We start from the raw sequence: 25,640 nt of genomic DNA, 5'->3' as shown, positions 1-25,640 counted from the left end.
TCAGTCCTTGGCAGCTGTTAAAGTGTTAATTTTAGTGGTTTGTGACGTGGACTGAGACCGCCAACTTGTTTCTCATTAGCTACTAGCATCTGGGTTGGAAAAACTTGTCATCTCCATATTTGTTTCATAGTCTCTTATCAGTACCATTGGAACATTAAATTAGCAAGTGTTTCTCTGCTAATTTCCTTTGAGCTAATCTGAAAATCAATTTTTTTTTTTAAAAGGAGCTAAAGACACAAATCTAGTGTTGTTGTTGCTGTTCTGCTTTTAGCTCAAATCATTGAATCTAGCTATGGTTAATTGTCAGGAAAGTGGTGGTCTTTTGTGTGAAAGTGCTACAACATACAGTTGAGTTATTTAAGGATAGTGGTGGCCTTAAAGTTGGGTTTCCTTGCTTTTGTATCCAAGTCTGACATTTTAGTGTTGTTTCTGTATGTGTCTTATATTGTTTCCTGTAGTGCCAACAGTCTGCTGGGTGAGTTTACAAACACACAAGAAGGCATAGACCTTGCCCTAGGGCAGCTTACTCTAAAACTTTCTATTGTGTTTCCTTCTCTGCAGGCTCATACGCTGCCTCTGCTCATTATGGGTGAAAGTAATATGAAAATGAATGATTCTTGTAAGCTTCACTGCTGTCTCCTTCCCCAAAAAATCAACTATGAATCAGCTGGCAAATAAGAATCTGGTTGGATTAATATTGCTGGCAAAAGCCCATAGCAAGGCCCTCTTGTACAGCTTTTTCAGTCGGTGAATGAGAGGACCCTTCAAAGCTTTTCCTTTGATGTAGCTAAGTGTTCTATCCTCTTATTGTAGAGGGGGAAATGGAGGCACAGAGATTAAATGACATGTCCATGTTCAAGGTAACACAGCAAATCTGAGACAGCATTAGGACTCCTATATTCTATTTCTAATTATTTCCTTTTCCAACAACTTGACAGCCCTCAGGTTTAACTTAACTCTGTGTGAGGTGGGAGTGGGATTCACAAATCTCCATTAAGAAATAAGAGTGAAAAAAATGTACACTTCAAAATATATCCAAACCCCCAGGTGCATTTTCCTGAGGGGGACCGGGGGGACTGGAATTCTAACTAAGGTAGCAGCTAAAAATATATAATAATCTAGGTTAAGAATATTTTATTTTTTCTAAATATTGGTATTCTGGAGTGAGGTTACATTTTGTGCTCTTTAAGTTTCTAAATTTTGTTACAGTAGGCTGAAGAATGCTTCAGAAACAAACAAACAAAAAATGCAACTTGTTTTGAGTCCTGGTAAGCAATATGATCTGAAGGAATGAGCGTGGATTGTGGAGTCAAAATGTTTAGAGTTCTAATCCTACTTTGGTTACTGACTCTTAATGTGGCCTTAGACACAGAAAAACTGAAGCACAGAAGAGAATGTCTATCTGTACAAGGAACACTTCATACTTACCTATTTTTAGAAATTTTAAGGGTTGTCTCACTTTTTATGGTGCTTTAAACTTAATGCACTATATAAAGTTTTAAAAAGTGTTCAAACCATTTTAAATTACTTATTTCAGGGAAATTAAACAGTAATAAAACTGAGATGCGGTCAAACTGCAACGACGCAAGAGCCAGAGATGACGGAATGGATCTGCCTTGTGAAATGGGTTTTCATGGTTACTAAGGTTGTCCTGTTATTGAATAACACTTTATATAAAGGAAGTTCCTTTAGACAGGATGAGGATCATCCACAAAATAGCCTTTTTGGAAATGGTAGTATTTTTCTTCTTGGCATGCGCAGATTACATACTGCTTTTGAGGGTGAGAGGATATGTTCTAACAGATGTAATGATAAGCACAGGTAAGCTACTCCACTTAGGTGCTATTGAGGCTGGTAAGCCTAAAATTAGACCTGGCAGCTTTGTTTCTTGAACATGTGTGCACATGCTGTTCTTGTTGAATAAATATTTTGGTCTTCATAAACTTCTATTAAAATAGAATGGAAACAAGATTATAACGTCTGACACTTGACTTCCATGCTGTCAGTTCCATACACTAACTACTGTACAAGTTAACTTTGTAGCTTAGTAATGCGCATTTTAACTACACTTTTTCCTATGCAATCTGGTTGATACTTGTTGAAGAATACTACTTAAACTGAAAGTTCAAAATGTTATGTGAAATCGGACAAGGTAGAGTGATGACTTTTGTTGTACATGGTTGGCTCAGTTTTCTGGGAATTGCAGGGCTTTTGTTGATGATTCAGCACAACCCTGTTTGTTCATCTAAACAGTTGTAAAATGAAGAGATTCAGCAACACTAATTGAGTTTTTGTTTTTAAGCCCTAAACTGTAGGAGCAGCAATTTGTCACCTTTGTCACCTCTTTTACAGCCATATACACTTACAGCACTGTATGAATGTTATGAAGTGCTTTCCTTCTTGGTTAAATAAGTCTTAAAACTTCCAGAAGATAGAGTAGTTATCAGGAGGCATAATGGTTCTTAGTAGGTAACAGACAAAGCTGCCAAATAGAATCCAGCCCAAATTAGGAGAGAGTGCTCTATGGTGGCCTGTATGAAATGGTTTGGTGACCTTTCTAGTTTATAGTGGGAAGCTATCCACATTACAAAATTACCACAAATGTCTCCCCTTTGGCAGAGAATTGAATAATTGAACAGGTTGGAAACCATCTGCCCTTTTTATGTCGTGGTTGAGACACACACACAAGTGAGGTAACTTGGGGAATCTTGTGCTGCCATGTGTCGTTCATATTCTTTGAATCATTAAAACTTCATTCTCCAGATATTGTCAGCCTTGCTTCTACAGCTAGTACAGTAACTCCTCACTTAAAGTCGTCCCGGTTAACGTTGTGTCGTTGTTAACATTGCTGATCAGTTATGGAACGTGCTCGTTTAAAGTTGTGCAATGCTCCCTTATAACGTTTGGCAGCCACCTGCTTTGTCCACTGCTTGCAGGAAGAGCAGCCCGTTACAGCTAGCTGGTGGGGGCTTGGAACCAGGGTGGGCCAGCAGCCCCTCCATCAGCTCCCTTACCAGCTCCCTGCTCCCCTAAGTTCCCTGTGCAGCAGCTGCCCAGCAGGCTATCAATTACTGGCAGTTCAGCTGTCCTTCCCCCCCCGCCCACTGTCATGTGCTAGTCCTGCCTTGGAGCTGCTCCCAGGAGCCTCCTGCTCCCTGTTCAGGGGAGGGGAGAAGAGATGGGGTAATGTCAGGGTGTCCCTCTCCCCCCTACTCCTGTCCCCTACTTACCCCTTCTCCATATAGAGCAGGGTGGGGACAGGACAGGGCTCAGGATGGTGTGAGCTTTTTAAAGGCAATGTACTTAGAATGGTGTCAGCATACTTAAAGGGACAATGCACATCTCTCTCTCCCACACACAGGGTGTGTGTCTCTGTCTGCCATGCTGTCTCCCCTCCCTCCATTCGTGCTGCTTGTAGAGTGTGAGCCACATTAACAACAATGTGTTAACCGAGTGCTAGTTCATCATTTAGCAGTAAGGCATTCCCTGGGATTCCACCCTCTAACTTCACCACCTCAACCAAGCTTCACAATCATCATTGCTGTGTACAGTATTAAACTGTTTGTTTAAAACTTATACTCTGTGTGTTTCACACTTTTTTCACCAGAAATATAGTCTTTTGTCTTGTGAAAAACTTTTCCCTGGAACCTAACCACCCCATTTACATTAATTCTTATGGGGGAATTGGATTCGCTTAACATCATTTCACTTAAAGTTGCATTTTTCAGGAACATAACTACAACGTTAAGCGAGGAGTTACTGTACTAAGTCACTTACAAGTTTAAGTATTTAGTTATTGAAGTCTAATGGTGAGAAACCCATACCCTTTACAGGTTTCAGAGTAGCAGCCATGTTAGTCTGTATTTGCAAAAAGAAAAGTAGTACTTGTGGCACCTTAGAGACTAACACATTTATTTGAGCATAAGCTTTCGTTAGCTACAGCTCACTTCGTGAGCTGTAGCTCACGAAAGCTTATGCTAAAATAAATTTGTTAGTCTCTAAGGTGCCACAAGTACTACTTTTCTTTTTGCATACCCTTTACAGTATCCATCACTTCTTACATGCTGCTTTAGTAACTGGCTTAAAGGGTTTTATTTGGTTATTTAACAGGCTAAATTGAAATGACCAGTGCCTGATGTGTGTAACAGAATTGTTTAACAAAAAATAGAAATATTTGTAGGAGTTCTGATGGTTATGTAACTATTCTGGCTTCATGACCTTCTCAAGGTACTGTATATATACACTCCTGGGGGAATTCTGTGCTACTGTGCATGTGGATAATTAATGAGCCCCACATATTTTTAATTTTTTTGTGCAGAAAAAAGCTTCTGCCAAAATGTTGCTGCAGATCCACGTTTTGCCCACCAGGGGGCGCTGTGGCAATAGAACAAAGCAGCAGCTCCCCGCCAGCTAGGGAAGAGAGAGAGCCTGGCTTCTTAACAGTGGGCCAGGTTAGGAGACAGGGGCCATGGGGAGACAGACAGCGTGGGGTGCTGGGGGTGGAGGGTCAGACAGGGCTCATAAGGGCTAGTGAGGGAGGACAGACTGGGGCAGGGGCTGAATGGGAGTAGAGGCACAGAGACACAGAGGGAGGGAGATGCAGGGCCACATGGTGGTGTGGGAGGGGGTGCAGAGCTACATAGGGACAAGGGATGGCTGGGTGGGGGTACAGACACATGGGGACAGGGGGAGGGGGTACAGAGCCTCATAGGGACATGAGAACGGGGTGCAGAGCCACATGGGGATGTGGGGAGTAGGTGTCTGAATGGGGGTGGAGGGGCACATGGACGAGGTGCAAAGACACATGGGGGTGCAGGAACATGGGGACAGGCAGATGTGCCTGACTAAATGGGAGAGGCTAAGAGTCAGCCAGGGTCTGCATGGGGGAAGCTCTCTAACAATCTGTCCTCTCTCTCCCACCCAAAATAACCCTCTTCCATACTTTTCCCACCCATACCCAACAACCCTCCCAAGTTCGTTACCAGTGACCACCCCAAGCCTTTGCACTGCTTCTGAGGGGTGTGGGAAATATGGTTCTATATTGTAGTTTAAATGAATTAGTACTCAGAGTTCTGGATTAATATGCCTAGTAAGGAATCTATTTGTCAAAAAACATTTCCTGAATCTTTTTTGTTGTCTGTATCGTTAAAGACATTCTTGATAACAGGTCTTTTGAAATAAATGACCAAAAATAATTGAAATTTATGTGATTATATTGTGTTATTTTTGACAAATATAATAAATATGCAGAATTTTAAAATACTGTGTGCAGAATTTTTAATTTTTTGGCACAGAATTCCACGAGAAGTGTATATATAGAAGTCTGGCTAGACAGAAACAGTGGAAGATATAAGACATTCTGGTTGGCTATTATATTAGTTATTCACCAGGTAAATGGCTCAATGATTAGTCTGTTTACTGACCAACTAATAGCCTCTCAGATTATGTATGAACTGGTCATACACTGAGGTACTGTGCCTGGGGAAATAAATATATCCTGGAGAAAAAGTACCTGATTGTAGATTGTTGCAAAATTGCAGAAATTTGGTCTTCTGGGTATATTTTTCCTGATTGTGCATGAATACACTAAAGGTTAGTGAATTAATGTGGAATACACAGGGTAATTCTTTTGCGAGAGGAGAAGACAGTGTTTTCCTAGTGAGTTGTATATATCTGAGGGCCGGAATTAGCATTAGAACTCAATCTGATTTCTATCTCTAATTAAGTATTTAATCCTTTTCTGAAGAATATTGAATCCAGTGAATTAATAACGATCCACAGATATTTGCCAAATCTTAGACTAGATATTAAAGTACAGGTTATCATGAATCAGTCTAAAGCAATACATTAAATAAGCAGGAAAAAAAAGATTTTGTAAATGTGGCTGACTATAATGACCATTCTAACATAGCTGCATTTCATACAATTAAATAACTGTTAAAGAAGGTAAAATCCATGACTCTAAAAACTAACCGATAACAAAAAGCCAAAAATAGACAAATGTCCACTGTTTGCTGATGATGAGCTGTATTACAGAAATACATACCTTATCCCCTCTCGTGGATTATGGCAGTGTGGTTTATTTGGGATTGAAAGCATAGTTCCTGACAAATAAAACTGAGTTTTGTTTATGTATTTTAAAGATTAAATGAGTGTAAAAGCTAGCGCAAAAAAAAAAAGGTGCCCTGAAGCTTGCTGGAATTGGTCTTTGAATTGCCAGAGGAATTGTACTGTCTTTCTGCCCTATCTCCAGTAAGTATGTGTTTGTGTCTTTCAGTACGTTCAGGCAGATGCTCCGACCAATAAAACATTGGCTGGGCTGGTGGTGCAGCTGCTGCAGTTCCAGGAAGATGCCTTTGGGAAACATGTCACCAATCCTGCCTTCACCAAACTTCCTGTGAGTATTTGAATGCCAGGAGCGACTGCCATTATAGCAGTATACTTCATTCTTGTTCATCCAATATTTTTGTTGCCAAATCACACAGTGGCACAGTTTCAGCTGAGAAGGTAGATCTGTGGCTGTTCTACAGTCACTGTCAATGCTTAATGCAGATGAGCGAACAGCTTGGTCCTCCTGTCTTGTGAAACAAGCTTTACGTTTAAAACATCCTGCCATTTCAATATTCAGTAGCTCATTTGAAAGTGAGGAGTGGTTTTAATTTTCAGATGGCATAGTAATTTTTGTAGGGTCAAATCTGGAAATATTTTACCATAACTTGGATTTGATCTTTATCAGCAATACTGATAGCTTTATAACTTTCAACTTCGGTCAAAATTTTTTTACCAGATTTCACAGTTTATTCCTCATAATTGTGGCTATGTTTTAATTAGACACTATTAAATGGATACAATCAATTTAAAAATCATTCATCTGCCCAGACATTGTTTTCCCTGATAGTATTGCAAATAGCACTTTAATATTACTGTCACTTTTTCTTAGCGTATGCGCAGTGTGTCTCAGTTGGCATGTGTCAAGGTTCCTCCCCAACTCTGAACTCTAGGGTACAGATGTGGGGACCTGCATGAAAAACCTCCTAAGCTTATCTTTACCAGCTTAGGTCAAAACTTCCCCAAGGTACAAAATATTACACCCGTTGTCTTGGACTGGCCGCTACCACCACCAAACTAATACTGGTTACTGGGGAAGAGCTGTTTGGACGCGTCCTTCCCCCCAAAATACTTCCCAAAACCTTGCACCCCACTTCCTGGACAAGGTTTGGTAAAAAGCCTCACCAATTTGCCTAGGTGACTACAGACCCAGACCCTTGGATCTTAAGAACAATGAACAATCCTCCCAACACTTGCACCCCCCCTTTCCTGGGAAATGTTGGATAAAAAGCCTCACCAATTTGCATAGGTGACCACAGACCCAAACCCTTGGATCTGAGAACAATGAAAAAGCATTCAGTTTTTTACAAGAAGACTTTTAATAAAAAAATAGAAGTAAATAGAAATAAAGAAATCCCCCCTGTAAAATCAGGATGGTAGATATCTTACAGGGTAATTAGATTCAAAAAACATAGAGAACCCCTCTAGGCAAAACCTTAAGTTACAAAAAAGATACACAGACAGAAATAGTTATTCTATTCAGCACAATTCTTTTCTCAGCCATTTAAAGAAATCATAATCTAACACATACCTAGCTAGATTACTTACTAAAAGTTCTAAGACTCCATTCCTGGTCTATCCCTGGCAAAGACCAGCATACAGACAGACACAGACCCTTTGTTTCTCTCCCTCCTCCCAGCTTTTGAAAGTATCTTGTCTCCTCATTGGTCATTTTGGTCAGGTGCCAGCGAGGTTACCTTTAGCTTCTTAACCCTTTACAGGTGAGAGGAGCTTTCCCCTGGCCAGGAGGGATTTCAAAGGGGTTTACCCTTCCCTTTATATTTATGACAGCATGTGACCAGGATTCATCACCGAATTTGGTCTGCTGGTCGGATCATTAGCTTCCCCGGCTTGGGCCAGATACTGACGGGGAGTGCGATAGGAACACTCATCCATGCCCCCCCATTACTGTCACTGAAAGATTATAAGGAAAATCTTTATTTTTTCCAGTTGGTTTACAAAGTGTACTTGTTCGGACAATTTCACTGTTGCTTTTATATAGTTAGTTTCTCCTCTATGCTGGCCTCACACACTGAAATGGGAGAGGAAAAATAATTTTTAAAAATAGGAAAACTAAATTGCAAAATCATAATCATCTGGGAAAATATAAAGGGCCCACTTGTAATGGCTGAAGCTAAATCTACTTTGGACTTAGGTAGTGTGTTTCATCCAAGAAACTCTGTAGCAATGTATGTAGATTTACCATTTCATACCTTGGAAAAGAACCCACTTTGCAAGCAGACACTCTTAGGGTCTGAATAACTCAAGTCTAGATTTCTTTCTCTCTCTGTCTCACACACCCACCCACCATGGAGTAGAGCTGCTGCGTAACTCGAAGGTTATGAATAATGTAGGTTGTAGTGTTCAAGCTAGATGGTGTCACAAACTGTTGCTCTAGAGTTCTATAGGGTTTTTTTTAAAAAAAGGATTCGAATGAAGTGTATTTTTAAAAGAAAGTAGAATATAACTTTGATACATGTATTTCTTTGCTTTAGTGCAGGTTTCTAAGACTCAAACACCTTTCTGATTTAAACAATATGTGATTGAACTGTACATTTAAGCTTTTTATTTACCTCACCATTCCTATGTATGGAGTTTCCAGTGACTTGGAATGTAGAATCATGTGATGTCTCTTAAACTTGTTCCTACTATAACATCTTAAATTGATAATCAAAAGATTTCTACTTTCTAGGAGCAAAAAATGGATTAGTACATTGCATGGTTAAAATTAGTTCTTGCCACATATGGAGTTGTGGTTATTGCTTCATATAATCAACAGATTTCCCTTGGCTTATGGGAACATCCTGGATCTGGGGCACGCGCTCTCTCTCTCTTTTCCTCCCCCGATTTCCCCCGATTTCCCCAGTAACTGCATCCTTTACCTGAGAACTCTTCCTGCCAAATCTTGTTGAAAATGCATTTTCAATGGAAATATTGAATATGGCGAACCGGGGAAGTCCCGGATGACTGGAAAAAGGCTAATGTAGTGCCAATCTTTAAAAAAGGGAAGAAGGAAGATCCTGGGAACTACAGGCCAGTCAGCCTCACCTCAGTCCCTGGAAAAATCATGGAGCAGGTCCTCAAAGAATCAATCCTGAAGCACTTGCATGAGAGGAAAGTGATCAGGAACAGCCAGCATGGATTCACCAAGGGAAGGTCATGCCTGACTAATCTAATCGCCTTTTATGATGAGATTACTGGTTCTGTGGATGAAGGGAAAGCAGTGGATGTATTGTTTCTTGACTTTAGCAAAGCTTTTGACACGGTCTCCCATAGTATTCTTGTCAGCAAGTTAAGGAAGTATGGGCTGGATGAATGCACTATAAGGTGGGTAGAAAGCTGGCTAGATTGTCGGGCTCAACGGGTAGTGATCAATGGCTCCATGTCTAGTTGGCAGCCGGTATCAAGTGGAGTGCCCCAAGGGTCGGTCCTGGGGCCGGTTTTATTCAATATCTTCATAAATGTTCTGGAGGATGGTGTGGATTGCACTCTCAGCAAATTTGCGGATGATACTAAACTGGGAGGAGTGGTAGATACGCTGGAGGGGAGGAATAGGATACAGAAGGACCTAGACCAATTGGAAGATTGGGCCAAAAGGAATCTGATGAGGTTCAATAAGGATAAGTGCAGGGTCCTGCACTTAGGACGGAAGAACCCAATGCACAGCTACAGACTAGGGACCGAATGGCTAGGCAGCAGTTCTGCGGAAAAGGACCTAGGGGTGACAGTGGACGAGAAGCTGGATATGAGTCAGCAGTGTGCCCTTGTTGCCAAGAAGGCCAATGGCATTTTGGGATGTATAAGTAGGGGCATAGCGAGCAGATCGAGGGACGTGATCGTTCCCCTCTATTCGACATTGGTGAGGCCTCATCTGGAGTACTGTGTGCAGTTTTGGGCCCCACACTTCAAGAAGGATGTGGATAAATTGGAGAGAGTCCAGCGAAGGGCAACAAAAATGATTAGGGGACTGGAACACATGAGTTATGAGGAGAGGCTGAGGGAGCTGGGATTGTTTAGCCTGCAGAAGAGAAGAATGAGGGGGGATTTGATAGCTGCTTTCAACTACCTGAAAGGGGGTTCCAAAGAGGATGGCTCTAGACTGTTCTCAATGGTAGCAGATGACAGAACGAGGAGTAATGGTCTCAAGTTGCAGTGGGGGAGGTTTAGATTGGATATTAGGAGAAACTTTTTCACTAAGAGGGTGGTGAAACACTGGAATGCGTTACCTAGGGAGGTGGTAGAATCTCCTTCATTAGAGGTTTTTAAGGTCAGGCTTGACAAAGCCCTGGCTGGGATGATTTAACTGGGAATTGGTCCTGCTTTGAGCAGGGGGTTGGACTAGATGACCTTCTGGGGTCCCTTCCAACCCTGATATTCTATGATTCTATGATTGTGCAATTTTACAGCCAGCTGTAAACTTACAAATATCCTGACTAGTGATCCTGGAAAAGAATGTAAAAATCTGAAGCATGCTCTCCAATTTAAAATTAGAGTCCTCTCCACTATTTTATCCATACTCTAGAAAGCAATCCTATATTGACCCCTTAGAGAGAGACTAAATGAGACCTAATGGACCCTTTAAATCTCCAGCTGATGTTCTGCTCTCAATTCTGGAATGTGTGGTATGGTATACCCCTTGATTGGTTGAAGTGAAATGGTGCCTTTCACGCTTCAGGTACTGTAATAAATAAATCAATATGAGATGCATTTAGCAGTAAGTCTGTAAAAAAATTTTTTGCTGGTCCTCACAAAATAAAATTTTTTTGGTTTTTGTTACAAAAACTTTTACACGGAAAGGGATCTTCAGGACCAGCCCCATGCAATCTTCCTGCTGCAGAAGTGGAGCCCAGCTGATTGGTTTATATTTCTGTTTTTCAAAGATATCTTCATTAGGAAAACAGCTGGAAACTTTTTTTTTAAAACAAATACTGAGATTCTCCTTTATCTCTTTAATCCATTCCACTCCTTTGTTTCTATTTTTTATAGATCGGGGCTCAGTGGCCACCTCTGATACATTATGTTCTACAGTATGTATGAATCCTGTTGCAGGTGGCTTGGGGAAGAGTGCTGCATTATACATCAAGAATATATGCACTTGTTCTGAGATCCAGAAGGAAGTGGGAGGCAGACCAGTTGAGAATCTCTGGGTAAAGATAAAAGGGTTAAAAAATAGGGGTGATGTCGTGGTAGAGGTCTACTATGCACCATCAAATCAGGAAGAGGCAGTGGATGAGGCATTTCTAGAACAAATAACGGAGGTATCCAAACCCCAAGACCTGGTAGTAATGGAAGAGTTTAACTACCCAGGCAGCTGTTGAAAAAGTAATACTGCAAAACATAACATTTCCAGTAAGTTCTTGGAATGTATTGAGGACAATGTTTTGTTACAAAAAGTGGAGGAAGTAATCAGAGGGATAGCTATTTTAGACTTGATTCTGACAAACATGGAGGAATTGGTAGCGAATCTGAAGGTGGAAGGCAATTTGGGAGAAAGTGGTCATGAAATTATAGATTTCATGATCCTAAGGAAAAGAAGAAGTGAGAGCACAGAATAAGGACAATTGACTTAAAAAAAAAAAAACAAAAAAACAAAACCAGATTTTAACAAACTCGGAGAACTGGTAAGTAAGGTCCGGTGGGAAGAAAATCTAAAGGAAAAAGTCGTTCAGGACATCTGGTAGTTTTTCAAGCAGACAGTATTATACACGCAACTGCAAACTATCCTGAGATGAAGAATGGAAAGGGGTCACTATGGCTCCATAAGGAGCTCTTTAATGACCTGAACATCAAAAAGGAATCTGTGATGGGGTGTACCAGACCTCTGAGGCTATGTCATAGCCCACCCCAGAAAAAGGTACAATAGGATTAGATTTTTACTTACCCATTGGGGAAAAAAAAAAAAGACTTCTGAGGGTAAATAAAACATTTACCAAGCAGTCAATAAAACATTAGGACAATGTTAGAACCAAGCACTTCCCAAAGTACCCATCTAGGTCCAGGACAATGATTAGCAAAACTGTATGACTTGCATGTGTGAAAGTCTGAGCAATTTTAAATGATATTCTACTTGTTTTTTTTGTTTTTTTTTCCTGTTTGGTGTTCTGTAATGTAATTTAAATGAAAATCCAGGATTATAATTGGAATGCAGGGTATTAGTTACCAAGTATTTGCAACTTAACTTTCATGTGTTTAGGAAATGCTGAATAGTTATTGTGACTTTTTTCTGTATTGTAGTTTAAATAACTTACCAAAACAATTGAAACGGGTATGATTGTATTGCATTATTTTGACAAATAAAATCTGTAGAATTTTTAATTTTTTTGGTACAGAATCCCCCCAGGAGTAATGTAGGAACAAAATCAGGAAGGTTAAGGCACAAAATGAGTTACACCTTGTAAGGGACATAAAAGACAGTAAGTGGTTCTTTAAATATATTAGGTGCAAGAGAGAGATAAAGGGAAGTATAGAACCTCTGCTTTGCAGGGAAGAAGATCTAATAACTGATATCAAGAAAATTGAGGTGTTTAATGACTGTTTTGTTTCAAGGTGTCCCTAAAAAGGTTAATGGTGACCAGATACTCAAAACCACAGTGTTAACAACGAGGGGGAAGAAATAGAAGCCAAAATAGGGAAAGAAAGGCTAAAGAATATTTAGATGTATTCAAGTCAGCAGGCCCTGATGAAATTCATCCTGGGGTACTTGAGGAACTGGCTTAAGCAATCTTGGAACTTTTAGCAATTATCTCTGAGAAGGTCCCAGAAAACAGGAGAATGGCAGACATAGTACCTATCTTTAAAAAGGGGAACAAAGAGGACCTGTGGTATTATAGACCAGTCAGCCTAACTTACATACTGGGAAAGATACTAGAACAAATTATTAAACTATCAATTTGTAAGCACCTGGAGGATAATAGGGTTCTAAGGATTTACCAGCATGAATTTGTCAAAAACAAATCATGTCAGACTGACCTAATTTCCTTTTTCGATATGGTTTTCTTCTTAACATATGTGCAACGTGCCTCAGGTGGCATGTGACCAGGATTCATTACTAAATTTGTTCCATTGGTTGGATCATTAGCTTCCCCAGCCCATGCCAAGTACTGATGGGGAGTGAAACGTGAGGGTTATGGGCCTTAATAGCCATACTGGATCGGGGGAAGCAGTAAATGTTATACCTTTTAGTAAGACTTTCGACAGTCCTACATGACACTCTCTTAAGCAAACTTGGGAAATTTGGTTGAGATGAAATTACTGTAAGGTGGGTGCACAACTGGCTGAAAGACCATTCTCAGAGTATTTATAGTTTGCTGTCAAACTGGGAGAGCGTATCTAGTGGGGTTCCACAGGGGTCATTGACGCCCTGGGTCCAGTACAAGTCTATATTTTTCATTAATAGCTTGGGTAATGAAGTGGAGCATATGCTTATAAAATTTGCAGATGACACTAGGCTGGGAGGTGGTTGCAAGTACTATGGAGCACAAGATTAGATTTAAAAACAACCTTGTCAAATTGGACAATTGGTGTGAATTCAACAAGATGAAATTCAATAAAAACAAGTGCAAAGTACTTCATTTAGGAAAGAAAAATAAAGTGCACAACTACAAAATGGGGAATAACTGGCTAGGTGGTAGTACTGATGCAAAGGATCTGGTGGTTAGAGTGGATCACACATTGAATGAGTCAACAGTGTAATGCTGTTTTGAAAAAGGCTAATATGATTGAGGGGGTTTTAACAGGAGTGTCATATGTCAGACGCAGAAAATAATTGTCCCACTCTGCTTGGCGCTCGTGAGGCCTCAGCTGGAGTACTGTTTCCAATTCTGTGTGCCACGCTTTAGAAAAGATGTGAACAAATTGGAAGGAGTCCAGAGGAGAGCACCAAAAATGATAAAAGATTTAGAAAGCCAGACCTGTGAGGACAGACTAAAAAAACTGGGGATGTTTAGTCTTGAAAAAAGAAGACTGAGTGGGACCTGATAAGTCTTCAAATAGGTTAAGGTCTGTTATAAAGAAGATGTCGATCAGTTGTTCTCCATGTCTGCTGAAGATAGGACAAGAAGTAATGGTCTTAATCTGCAGCAAGGGAGGTTTAGATTAGATATTAGGAAAAGCTTTCTAACTATAAGGGTAGTTGAGCTCTGGAACAGGCTTCCAAGGGAGCCTGTGGAATTCCTATCACTGGAGGGTTGGTTGGTTTTTTTGTTTTTGTGTTCTTTTTTAAAAAGAAGTTTGGCAAACACCTGTCAGGGATGGTCTAGGTTTACTTGGTTCTGCCATAGCACAGCGGGCTGGAGTTGATGACTTGCTTAAGGTCCCTTCTAGCCCTACATTTCTGTGATTCTGTAGAACATAGATTCTCACGTACCTATGAAAATACATATCGGAGTTGGCCTTTGAGCCCCCGATCTGTGGGAAGTAGAAACATAAAGGAGTGGAATGGATTAAGATGAAATTTAGGATGCATCTGATCTCACCGTGTGTTTACAATCAGACTGCTTAATTTTGAATATGTATTTTTTTTTTTTACAACTTGGAATGTTTTTAAGTGAGTGAAGAGTAAAGCTTTATAAAGTAAGCCCCAGATGAAAATGGAATGGTACATTTATGAGCTCACTGGTTTTGTGTTCTGTACAGTGTTGTGTACATTTAATGATACAAAGCGTATCTTCGCTGTCATAGCATTGAAGATGTCACTTTTGGTCAGTGTTCACACTTCTGTCTCCTGATTCTAGGCCAAGTGTTTCATGGATTTCAAAGCTGGAGGTACATTATGTCATATTCTTGGTGCTGCTTACAAGTATAAGAATGAACAGGGCTGGTAAGTTTTTACTTGAATTTATACACCTTCTGCATGAAACTAAACAAATGAAATGCCTATTCAAACTACTTGCAATTTAATACACTTTCTTGAAGAGTTGAGTGGGAAAGGGAGTTGAGAAGAGGAATAAATTTTTGTTTTCTAGTTGATGCTCTATTTAAAGTTATCTAAAGATGAGAAATATTGTGAGCTGATGGATGGAGCTTCAGGCTGGGAGTCAGAATCTCCTGATCTTATAATCCCATTTTTGCCATTTATTTGCTGTGTAATATTGGCCAAATTGCTGACTCTTGCTGTGCCTCAGTTTCCCCATCTGTAAAATGTGGATTATTCTTACTTGTCTCCTAGGATATTGTTAGGAATAATTAATGTCTACAAATACAAAGCACCACATAGATACTAATAAATAGAAAATGCTTTGTAACTGTTCATCTGTGCTCATAAGTAGAGAATGCAAGTTTCATAAAACCACTGCCTATATAAATATTGATGTGTACAAAACTGTCCATTTGGAGTCTAGCGGTGGTTATCGTGTGTACATTATAATTCAGAAGACTTTTCCCAAAAGGGAAGTTACATAATAAGTAAATTATCATTGAGAAAATTGCAAAATCTCCAATTGGGAACTAAAAATAGTCAATATAAAAGATCAATAACTCAGTTAAAAATAAGGCAGAAATTTTCCCTTCATTTATGTAGTTCTTTTTCAAATGCTGTGAAGACCTGTGAGTGTACCTGGGTTAAGATTACCCCCTCAAGCAAATCAAAAGGCAAGAATAAGCCATGTTTTAGTATTATTTTTGTAGGGTTGATGGTGCTCTGCCCCCTAACTGCATTTGCAGGACATGAAAGAGTAAGAAGCTGCCATAAGTTAACTATCTGAAGTCCCTTCTTCCATTCCTACAATGCTAATACCCAGCCACAGATAACTGCTATCTGAGATATCTGAGTAATGTGCCTTTTAGGTGCTTTGTGCTTCCTCTGAGCCTCAATAGAAGAGCACCTCAACTAGCTCCCACAACGTAAATATTCTTTTCTTTTTGGACAAACTTATTTCCCATTTACAGAAATCTGAATGAGAGCAAAACTCTGACATTTGGCCGCATCCTCTCTCCTCCCTCTCTTGCTGATCCCTCAAAACTAGCTGGTAGTGTCTTGAGTGTGTGTGCGTGCATGTGGAGTGGGGAAGGAAATGATACTTGAGAATTTAACATTGAGGATCAGATTTAGAGCCTGGAATGTTTCCTTCACTGACTTGACCAAATAATATGATGTGCCTGATGCATGATTCTTTGTTTTTCAATGGTATGCATTGTCGCTCTTGGTTAACCTGTTTGTGAATGATCTGTCTTATAGGAGAAGTACCTTTCCTGGTCATAATAGGTATGTCTGAAAAATGCACTTATCCAGTGCAGCTGGACGTACCTTGTCATTGTAATTCAAACAGATGTTCTCTAAAACCTGTTGCTCCAGACTTAGTTTCTAGAATTAATTAGTTAAACAAGAAGACAGGAGGACCTCCTAATGATCTTTTTAAAGTGATTTTTTAAAAAAAAAAAAAATTCCCAATACAGTATATGCTGCTGTTTATATGTTAAGAAATAACATGAGTGCTTTTATGTGGAAGGTTAAATAAAATTATGGTAGAAATTTGAATGTATGAACAAAGTGAAATGAATCCTTAGTGTTGACTTCAACCATGTTTGAAAATTTTGGTCTGTTAAAGCTAAGCACTAAATAAGTGACCTGATTTATAGAGATGTTTAAGCCTTAACACATTGTGTTTTGAAAATGGTTGAAATAATAGTCGGAGTTTGAAAACTTGCTTGTGAACATAATCAGTATTTTAATTTTCTTTGTGTCCACTTTCCTAATGCTTAACTTTGTCCCATTAATCTCAGTCAGAGCAGCTATTGAAGATCACATTCTGACCAAAAGATTGTGAAATTATGTCAATATGTGTATATTGGGGCAAGATTTTTTTAATCAAGGCAGTTAGAATAATAAGTTATAGATCATCAAGCCCACCCTCTACCAGTCCAGAAATGTTCCGTACACAACTTTTTAAGATTTCTTGTTCTGACAGTCACTGTAAGACTTTGAGATGACATTTATATTGACATGTAATATTGACATTTAAATATAGAGAACTTCACGGTTGAAAGATAAGCATACAAAAATAAGTGATTGCCCGTAACTCCTCTCTGTTATGTTGTACATTACAACAAGGTCAGTCCTCTGTGGAAAAAATCCCATCACACTGGCTGAAAATCGAAACCACTAGGGAAAGAAAAAACCTTTCACAAATGTGAACGTCTAGTGATGTGCACCTCTCTGGTATATTATAAAGATGCCCCCTCTCCCCCCTCCACGTGGAGGACCGTGTATGCCGCAATACAGTACTTAAGGGCCTCAGATAGTTAAAGTGACAGGTTTCAGGGTAGCAGCCGTGTTAGTCTGTATCCGCAAAAAGAAAAGGAGTACTTGTGGCACCTTAGAGACTAAAATGTATTTGAGCATAAGCTTTCATGAGCTACAGCTCACTTCATTGGATGCATTCAGTGGTAAAGTGGTAGCTGCTTAGATTAGTAAATTGCTTAGATTAGTAAATTAATATAAAAATTACATGAGATTGTGAGGTTATAAATATGTAGGTTAATGTGAGCTTTTGAAGTTGTAAAATTCAAACTTGCACATCAAGATGTGTAAAACTGAATTTAACATCATTACATATTTACAAGCTGTAACAATCTCTCAGGTGTTTTACTGAAAATATGTGGTGCTCTGTGTATTTGAAGTATACTGCCACTTACTACACTTTGCACACTAACAAGCACTTACTCGCTTTTATTGTGTGTAGTGCTATGCTTGGACAGAAAGTCATGCACCCCACCTAAGAATCTGATACTGAATTCTTTATCAGCAGCTTTGTTTCTAATCCTTCTAGTTGCCAAAGTGAAGCTCACAACCAGTTACTGCAGATAACCACTGCTAGCGTTTAACAAATTAATAGTGCAGGCTGAATTGCTGGAGATCAGAAACTCCTGGAGCCTGTCAAATTGCAGACTTGTATCTAAATATATATCCTAACCTTTAAAATTCTTTACAGCTGTTGTCCAAATTCTTAGTATTGAGGTGGGAAAGTAAGTCATTTTAATTGAATGAATCCATCCCATGACTTTAGAAAGAAGTCACATTACTATGTCTGCATCATTAGATTAATAACTTGGGTTATTGTAAAAGATTTCCCACTTAACAATAGGCCAAGAATCAGTTTCCAGTGTGAGGATGGATGTAATGTATTGTTTCAGTTACATCTACAATATGTATTCCATGCGTGGAATAGTGGTTTTTTCAGATGCGCCTAGTTAAAAAAAAAAAAAGCACAGTAGTGGATTTATTAAGATGTGTGCTTTATTAAGCTGCGTGCTTCTGAGGTTAGAATGTAGGCCTACAACTGATTGCTCAACATAACCAATAGACTAGTGAATGCGATGGAAATATAAATAGAAAGCAGTGTTTAAAGACATGAACATTGATTTGCCTATGCTCCCAGTGCTGCTGTCTCTTGTCGACCATTGTGAGCTTTGTCTCAATAAAAGTAAATGACATTTTCAGCTGCTTTTAATTAATTGCTCTTGTCTGATCACTCTAGAGAGCATAGAAATGTAATTAATTGGCTACCTGTCTTACTCCAAGGTTTTGTTGCTAGTCATGTTGGATAATAGAACTTCAGCCTTGGATTTCATTGTGCATCTAAGAGTTTAAAAATCAACTGCATTTTGTTGATTGAGATTGACTGTTTCTTTTCTACTAAGTGGAGCAAGAGTAACATGGTAGAACCATTTCTATTGTGCTCTAAAACTCCATTAATAACTTATGTTCATACATGCAGATACTGTAAGAATCCGTTCTCTGTTAATATTAAGTATACCAATGTAATTTACTAGAATGTGCAGAGTTTTAAATATCACTTCTTGGTCAAAACCAAATATAAAAAAGTCTAAAGATTCTTTGCTGTTGAAAATAGGCAAGTTGAAGTCTTTAATATCTTTCAATCATTTTCCTCGTTTACAGGCGGAGGTTTGATCTGCAGAATCCATCACGAATGGATCGAAATGTGGAGATGTTCATGAACATTGAAAAAACACTAGTGCAGGCAAGACATTTTATAACCATAAACATTTTCTGTTTTGTGTCTCAGTGTATTTGCCACTTTCTTTGGGGAAATGACCTTCTAGCTTTGAGGTCCCTTAGCGCTGTGACCTGCATCAGAATTCCAAACTTTGTATCTTTCTTGAATTTCTATCTGAATATAACTTTTCTCTTCAGAATCTCTGAAACTAGTTAGAGTGGATGACTGGGGGAATACTTAGTACAGAGAAACCTGGTAGTTAGGGTGGGAGAATAATTTTGAGCTTTAAAATTGTTAGACAACTATTTTTTAACTTAAAATAAAATTGAGCATCTGTACAAATCAGTATGTTTAACAAGTTAAAACATTGTGCTTTAGAATTTAGGAAATGAAGTTATAAAAAATTGTGAAACAGAACTATTCTTGCAAAAGCCTGGCCACGTACGTTAAGGCAAAAAGTGAATTTACTGCTCTTGAAAGTGAATTTACTGCTCTTGAAAGGTGCTGGATTATCAGGGCAGGTGTAGAAGCACATTACAAGCTGCAGCAATAGAAACTTCAACATTCCATCAATGTGCCTCAATCCTGACTTGGAGGGACCACATCTAGGAGTGAGCAGATAATTAATTTTGTTCATCAAAGTCCACCCTTGGCTTGTCTGAGACTGCCAGCAAGGGTGAAAGTTCCGTTTTGTTTCTGATGAGAATACCCCTCCACTAGTAAACTCTGACTAATTTGTCTGAGCCACTGAACAGCTACCATACGGTAGCAGCTCATTCCTGTCCAGAGTCAAATTTGAATAATTGACCTAGAGGTTGAAAAGCTCTGTATCCTGTTACTCATCCCTTGTCCTTGTGCCATTACAGTGATCTACTCACTTCCCCATCCGAGCAGGTCAATTTAAAATTAAGTTTATTACTGTGTCAGTGATTGTTTCCTATGATAATCTGTAGGGCCTAGGCCAGTACTTTTGCTTGTACTGCTTTCAAGCTGTACTTTTCAAGTATTTAGCAAAATCAGAAACGGGAGGGAAAGAACCCAAAAAGTGACACTCTTCATTGACATTTTGGAATAAATGGTTTTGCTGTGATTTGATTAAAGATAGCTGGATAGTCACTTTATTTTAAAATAAACATTTAGTGTGGCTAAAACCACTGTTCTAGATAATGTAGAAATCTGTAGACACTGGTGCTGTAGGGTAAGATCCTAGTCAGGATGTATCGAACATGGTGTTTAGTTTTCCATTTACAGTAGCATGCTCAGGACATGATCCAAAGCATCGTGAAGTTGAGAATCTTTCCATTTTCTTCAATGGACCAAGAACATGCTGGTGCACAGAACTCAGGCAGGGTGAGCAGGGCAGCCACCCAGGGTGCGAAGCCACAGGGGCGGAAAAATGGGGCGGCGGTGTTGGTGTCACAGGGTCACATCTTCTCCTTCTGCCTTCCATTTAGCACAGGGGTTTTCAAACTGTGGTTGATGGGGGTCACTGGCCTACTCAGGCCCCTTGCTGTCCATGCTGTCCTCTGCACAGGTGGATGCTCCCCAGGCAGCGCTCCGTCCACCGCACTATTGCCTGTCCCTCGATGGAGCCCAGCACTGGCCAGTGACATTGTCTGAAGCCATCCCCTACCCACAGAGCCCAGCAGCCATGAGATGTTTCTCAAGGCACTCGCATGCTTCTGCCCTGGCACTACTGGAGCATCTCATGGCAGCCGGGCTCCATTGGCAGGGACCAGCTCCGGGATGGAGCTGGTCAGTGCCAGGCCCTTTTGAGGGAGAGCATGTTGGGGAACATCTCTGAGCTGTGCTGCCCACCCTGCCCAGGGAGTGCTCATCTGTGCAGAGGTGGCCCAGCTCAGGGAACAGGGCAAAGAGGGCTGCTGAGCAGCTGGCCAGTGCCCCAGCTCCCGCAAGCTTCTGATCATTCAGCTCCTGGCAGGAGGCAACAGTTCTCAAACTGTAAGGCATGCCCCCACAGTTTGAAAACCTCTGTGCTAAATGGAAGGCAGAAATGGGGGGGGGGGCGCACGTGACCCCATGTCCCTACCCACCCACACATTGCCTCTAGGGGGTGAAAATATGCTTTCTCGTCATGGGCACTAAAATGCCTAGTTAGGTTCTTCACAGGACCTTTGCATTAGTGTTTGTCAAGCAGTAATGTTTAATGCAGTAATTAATCCTTGATGGGTTCAGGCCTTTCATCCACTAGTTTCTGATTTAAAGTTTTGCCTTTTCTCCTCTAGAATAATTGTCTGAGCAGACCAACGATCTACCTCATTCCAGATATCGAACTGAAGTTGGCTAATAAATTAAAGGACATTGTCAAACGTCACCAGGTAACAGATATGAAGTTTGTAGCAGCCTTGCATTTTTGCAGGTTAAGTTTTTGAAGCTGTTTATAAAGGACAATGGTAGAGATATTACTTTAGAATTGAGGCTTCTAAAAATTAAATAGTATAGAGGAGCAAGGGGCAACTGGTGGCCTGGGACTGCATCCATCTTTCCAGATCATTTTATTTGGCCTGCCAACAGTTAACAGTTTATTCTGCTGTGACATTTATTTTTATTTCTCAGCTTTTTTGCTGTGATAAACATACTCAGAGTATAAAGCGCATGTTTCGATGTGGAAGACTGATCACTAGGGGGACTGGCTGTGTGCTTCCTTGGGTTGCATGTATGCTGAATACAAGGAAATTCAATATCCTGAAAAATCAGGTCTGTATCCACTGCACCACAAGTGTGGTGAGAAGTGGTGCATTGACAAACCCATGACTGATACTTCGGTCTCAATTTTTTTTAACTTGTGATAAAATTACAAAGAAAAGTCTTTCATGAACAGTGGGAGCGTAACTATCTTTTTACTGAAAATGGACATAAGCCTCTGTTGCTCATATGTTTGCAAGTCATGGCAGTGACAAAAGAATATAACTTGAACCATTTCTACAGCACCAATTGCAATGCCGAGTATGACAGATATACTGCTAATCGTCGATGTGCAATGCAAATGGAAAAGGCATTTCCACTTGATGAGAAAACGGTTAAAAAAAAATCGAAACCATATATCTTAATGTGTAATTTTGCAAAGAGTTAGGTAAGCATGAACATGTGGAAGAAAAGTTAACCATAATTATGCTCAATTGTTCTTCATTTCTTTTGACACTAGAGTACAGATGTGTCAGAATCAAGTCAGCTACAGATATATATCCAGACGATTGACACCAGTTTTAACATGCATGAAGAGTTTATGAAGTTAGCCTCATTACACAGAACAAAAAAGGCCCCAGATATTTTTGGTGCAGTTCAGGAGGCTGTTGCAGATTTTTGAAAAGTTGCCTACTTCTATTACAGACGGGCCACCGACTATGTGTAGATCAAAGGTCAGGTTTGCACATTTGTTGAAGCACAGTGAAGTGAATTGCCCAACACTGCACTGCATTATCCATCAGAAGGCACTGTATGGAACATCACTGAACTTTGATCATGTCATGAATGTGGTCATGAAAGTTACAAACGTAATTTGAGGTGGCAACAATAGCAAATTTGTGGCTTTTCTCAGTGAAGTGTATGTAAAGTATGGCGACTTGGAGCCATACGCTGAAGTATGATGGATGAATCATGATAAATGTCTTGAGAGATTATTGTATGCAGTGTTGTTGTAGCTATGTTGGTCCCAGGATATTAGAGACACAAGGTGGGCGAGGTAATATCTTTTGTCGGTGAGAGAGACAAGCTTTCGAGCTTACACAGAGGTTGGTCCAATAAAAAAAAAAATTACCTCACCATTTTGTCTCTCTTGACAGATAATTTGCACTTTGAGGGGAGATTGTCACCTTTTTGAAAAACACTGCAAGTTCTGATACTAGGGAGTTTCGGGAAACAATGGAAGATTCTGTTTTTCTGTAGTATGGCATTTTTGGCTGCTAAAACCTGACATTTGAATCTTCAATTGCAAGGCATGGACCAGATATTTTGGATGTCATTGCTCATTTGGGTGGTTTGAGTGAATTTTTTAAGACTCTCCTGTTGGGTTTGGATTTTGCCTGCTTTATAATATGTGCTGCATTTGCATTGAAACGGCAAGCGTGCAAGTCAGTGTTCAGCGGGTACACTACTGATGTTGAAATGCTGCTGCTTAATTTCCATCAATGTTTTAAGGATTTTGAAAATTTTTGACCTCACCTCATCCTTTTTAATGATTCATTTGCATCTGTTGTCAATGAACACCAACTAGAACTAAGCAGACTGCAGGCTAATCCTTTTTGAAAGAAGGATGAAAGAGGCATTCAGTTTTGGAAACTGCTTCCTAAATCCCATTTCCCGAGTCTGAGAAAGTGGTCACTGAACTTGTTCTATGTTTGGGGCTACTTAGGCTTGTGAAAGTAACTTTTCTAAATTGAATCATTTGAAGTCTAAGGAAGGAACCAACTGACTGATGAAACTCTTCCAGTTTATGATATAGATGTGCCCTTCTTAGTGCGCAGGCAGGCTCAAGCCGAGTTTCACTCTGACAGGCAAGGTACTATAACAATGAAAAACAGCAGAGAAAAACATTAAGATATTTTTATTTTTTGTTTTCATTTATTAATCCCCGTCCTCTTCTGGACACTGAAAAAAAAGTTAGTGAAAGAGTTAAGTTGAATCTTTTAAAAAAAAAAAAAAAAAAATTCAAGGTTGTGCTAACAGTGACTTTTATTTTGAATAACACTTTGGTTTTACAGTGTTAATACAGGGTTAAATGTATGTTAACATGTTATATTGTGGCAAACGTTTCTGAGTTACGCAGTATATAACCTCTTTAAAAGAATGTTGGGCCCACCAAAAGGTTTTAATGGATTTTGTGTCCGTATTCTTCTTAAAGTTGCTCATCCCTGGTGTAAAGAAGGGAGTGTTTTTGTGGCCATGCACACCTGGGTCTAGGGTGGGGTCTAGGTTCTATTCCTGGCTATATTACAGACTTGTGTGTTTTTAGGCAAGTCACTTAAACATCTCTCTGTTTCCCCGTCTTTAAAATGGCAATTATACTTACCTTCTTTACTGGGAGGATGATGATTAACTCCTTTGTGTATAAAAAGGAGTTTGAGATGTGAAATGGGCTATGTAAGTGTAAAGCAGTAAATTTTAGGAGTATGGGATTTACTTTGCCATCTGAACAGCCATCTGGTGGTATCTCTCTCATACTCTGCTCTCATCTTAAATGCATCTCTCTTCTCCCATGCATAGGTCTCCTAACTTTTTTCCCTTTGCAGATGGTAGCCTTGTCTACTGAATGCTTTGATTTATTCACCGTTCTGTTTCCTGTAACTTAACCATATGCTCTCTACTGCCCTAGTATCTAATTCTGTAAAATATGTTTTGGAATATAGTTTGTGTGAAAAATACTGTACATTTCCATTTCTGTAAATACATCTCCCTCCACCTAAGAAAAATTCAATAGATTTTGAAGAAATATATCTGTAGAGTCCGATTGTCCCTTGGGTGTGATTCTTTCTGCTGTGTAGTGACTATAAGGCTCTGTGTATTATGTTGGATAATCTTGATGTTTTTAGTGCAGAGGAAAGGCAATTTTGTATTTATAGATACACCATGCAAGCAATATGGCATCCTCGGTTAACAAATATCTAATTTTAAAAAAATAATAAACAGTTGACTATTATAATATTTAAATGGACACTATCGACTTGAAAATACAGACAATTTCAGACAGACGTTTATCTTTTACAGTTACAAGTAACACCTAAAATTACTCTGACAAAGTAGTCAGTGAAAATAGCGTATCTTTTATAATTTACTATGAGCATTTGACAGAGCTTTGAGTATTGTCAGTGTCATTGTTTTCTCTTTCATATTTGTCTTTTCCCTTGTTAAACAGATCCTTTTAAACATTGAAGGGGGAGCAGAACAGCCCTAATTTTTTTTAAAGGAACTCTCTTTTTAGGTTTGTTTAAAGTTCAGGACCTACTATTTAAAGGAGGCTCCCTCAGAAACCGGAATTTTTTTAGTCTATTTTTAAAAAAAAAAAATCAAGTTGACAGTGTCCCTTTAAAATTACAGTTTGAAGCAAAGTGTGTTTATATTTAAACACAGTTATGGGTATCTTCTCATAGGAATGTACACAATAGACTTGCATAGACTGAGATTTGGGAAAGAGAAGGATGAGGAAAGAAAGAGAATAGCAGTGAGAGGAAAGGAAAGACGGAGGTGAGAAGGGCCAAGGCGATACCAGGTGGAGGCAGGATGGTGTGCCTGAAGCAACCCTTCTGAAAATATAGCAAAGCACAGCTAGGGGAAAGAGGTAGCCTCCAAAAGATGAAGAGTAACCTCCTATTCTGATACCTTTAGACTATTGGAAGTAATAGGGTTGAGCCACCTAGGTTCTGGATCTTACTATATTATAACTAAAATCACCCACTAATGTTTCTGAAATAGAAAGTTTTTTCTGTTTGTAGGAGGAAGTTATTTCTGTGTAGCTATGGATTCTCAAGCAGTGTTTCACTTTTTTCCATAGGGAACCGTCACTGATGAGAAGGCAAAGGCCACCCACCATATTTATCCTAATCCTACCTCACTGGATGATGG

At 39.5% G+C, this 25,640-nt stretch overlaps 1 protein-coding gene across 4 annotated transcripts in view; it reads left to right on the top strand.

The window, feature by feature from the left end:
* The window catches only part of SMARCC1 (SWI/SNF related BAF chromatin remodeling complex subunit C1), a 178,314-nt gene that overhangs the window by 6,218 nt on the left and 146,456 nt on the right, over window positions 1–25,640 (top strand). For 2 of the 4 annotated variants that reach the window (XM_073334922.1, XM_073334924.1), the window contains exons 2-7: window positions 6,278–6,397; window positions 14,841–14,926; window positions 16,283–16,309; window positions 19,004–19,085; window positions 21,308–21,400; window positions 25,570–25,639. In XM_073334922.1, coding sequence (XP_073191023.1) covers window positions 6,278–6,397; window positions 14,841–14,926; window positions 16,283–16,309; window positions 19,004–19,085; window positions 21,308–21,400; window positions 25,570–25,639 — 478 coding nt within the window. Of the gene's footprint in view, window positions 1–6,277; window positions 6,398–14,840; window positions 14,927–16,282; window positions 16,310–19,003; window positions 19,086–20,298; window positions 20,412–21,307; window positions 21,401–25,569; window position 25,640 lie in introns of those variants that run through there. The other 2 variants (XM_073334923.1, XM_073334925.1) reach the window with 2 other exon arrangements.

This window comes from Lepidochelys kempii, chromosome 2, assembly GCF_965140265.1.
Source record: "Lepidochelys kempii isolate rLepKem1 chromosome 2, rLepKem1.hap2, whole genome shotgun sequence".
Taxonomy (NCBI): Eukaryota; Metazoa; Chordata; order Testudines; family Cheloniidae; genus Lepidochelys; species Lepidochelys kempii.
The sequence above is the reverse complement of the archived record's forward strand: the minus strand, read 5'-3'. Positions and strand labels throughout refer to the sequence as shown.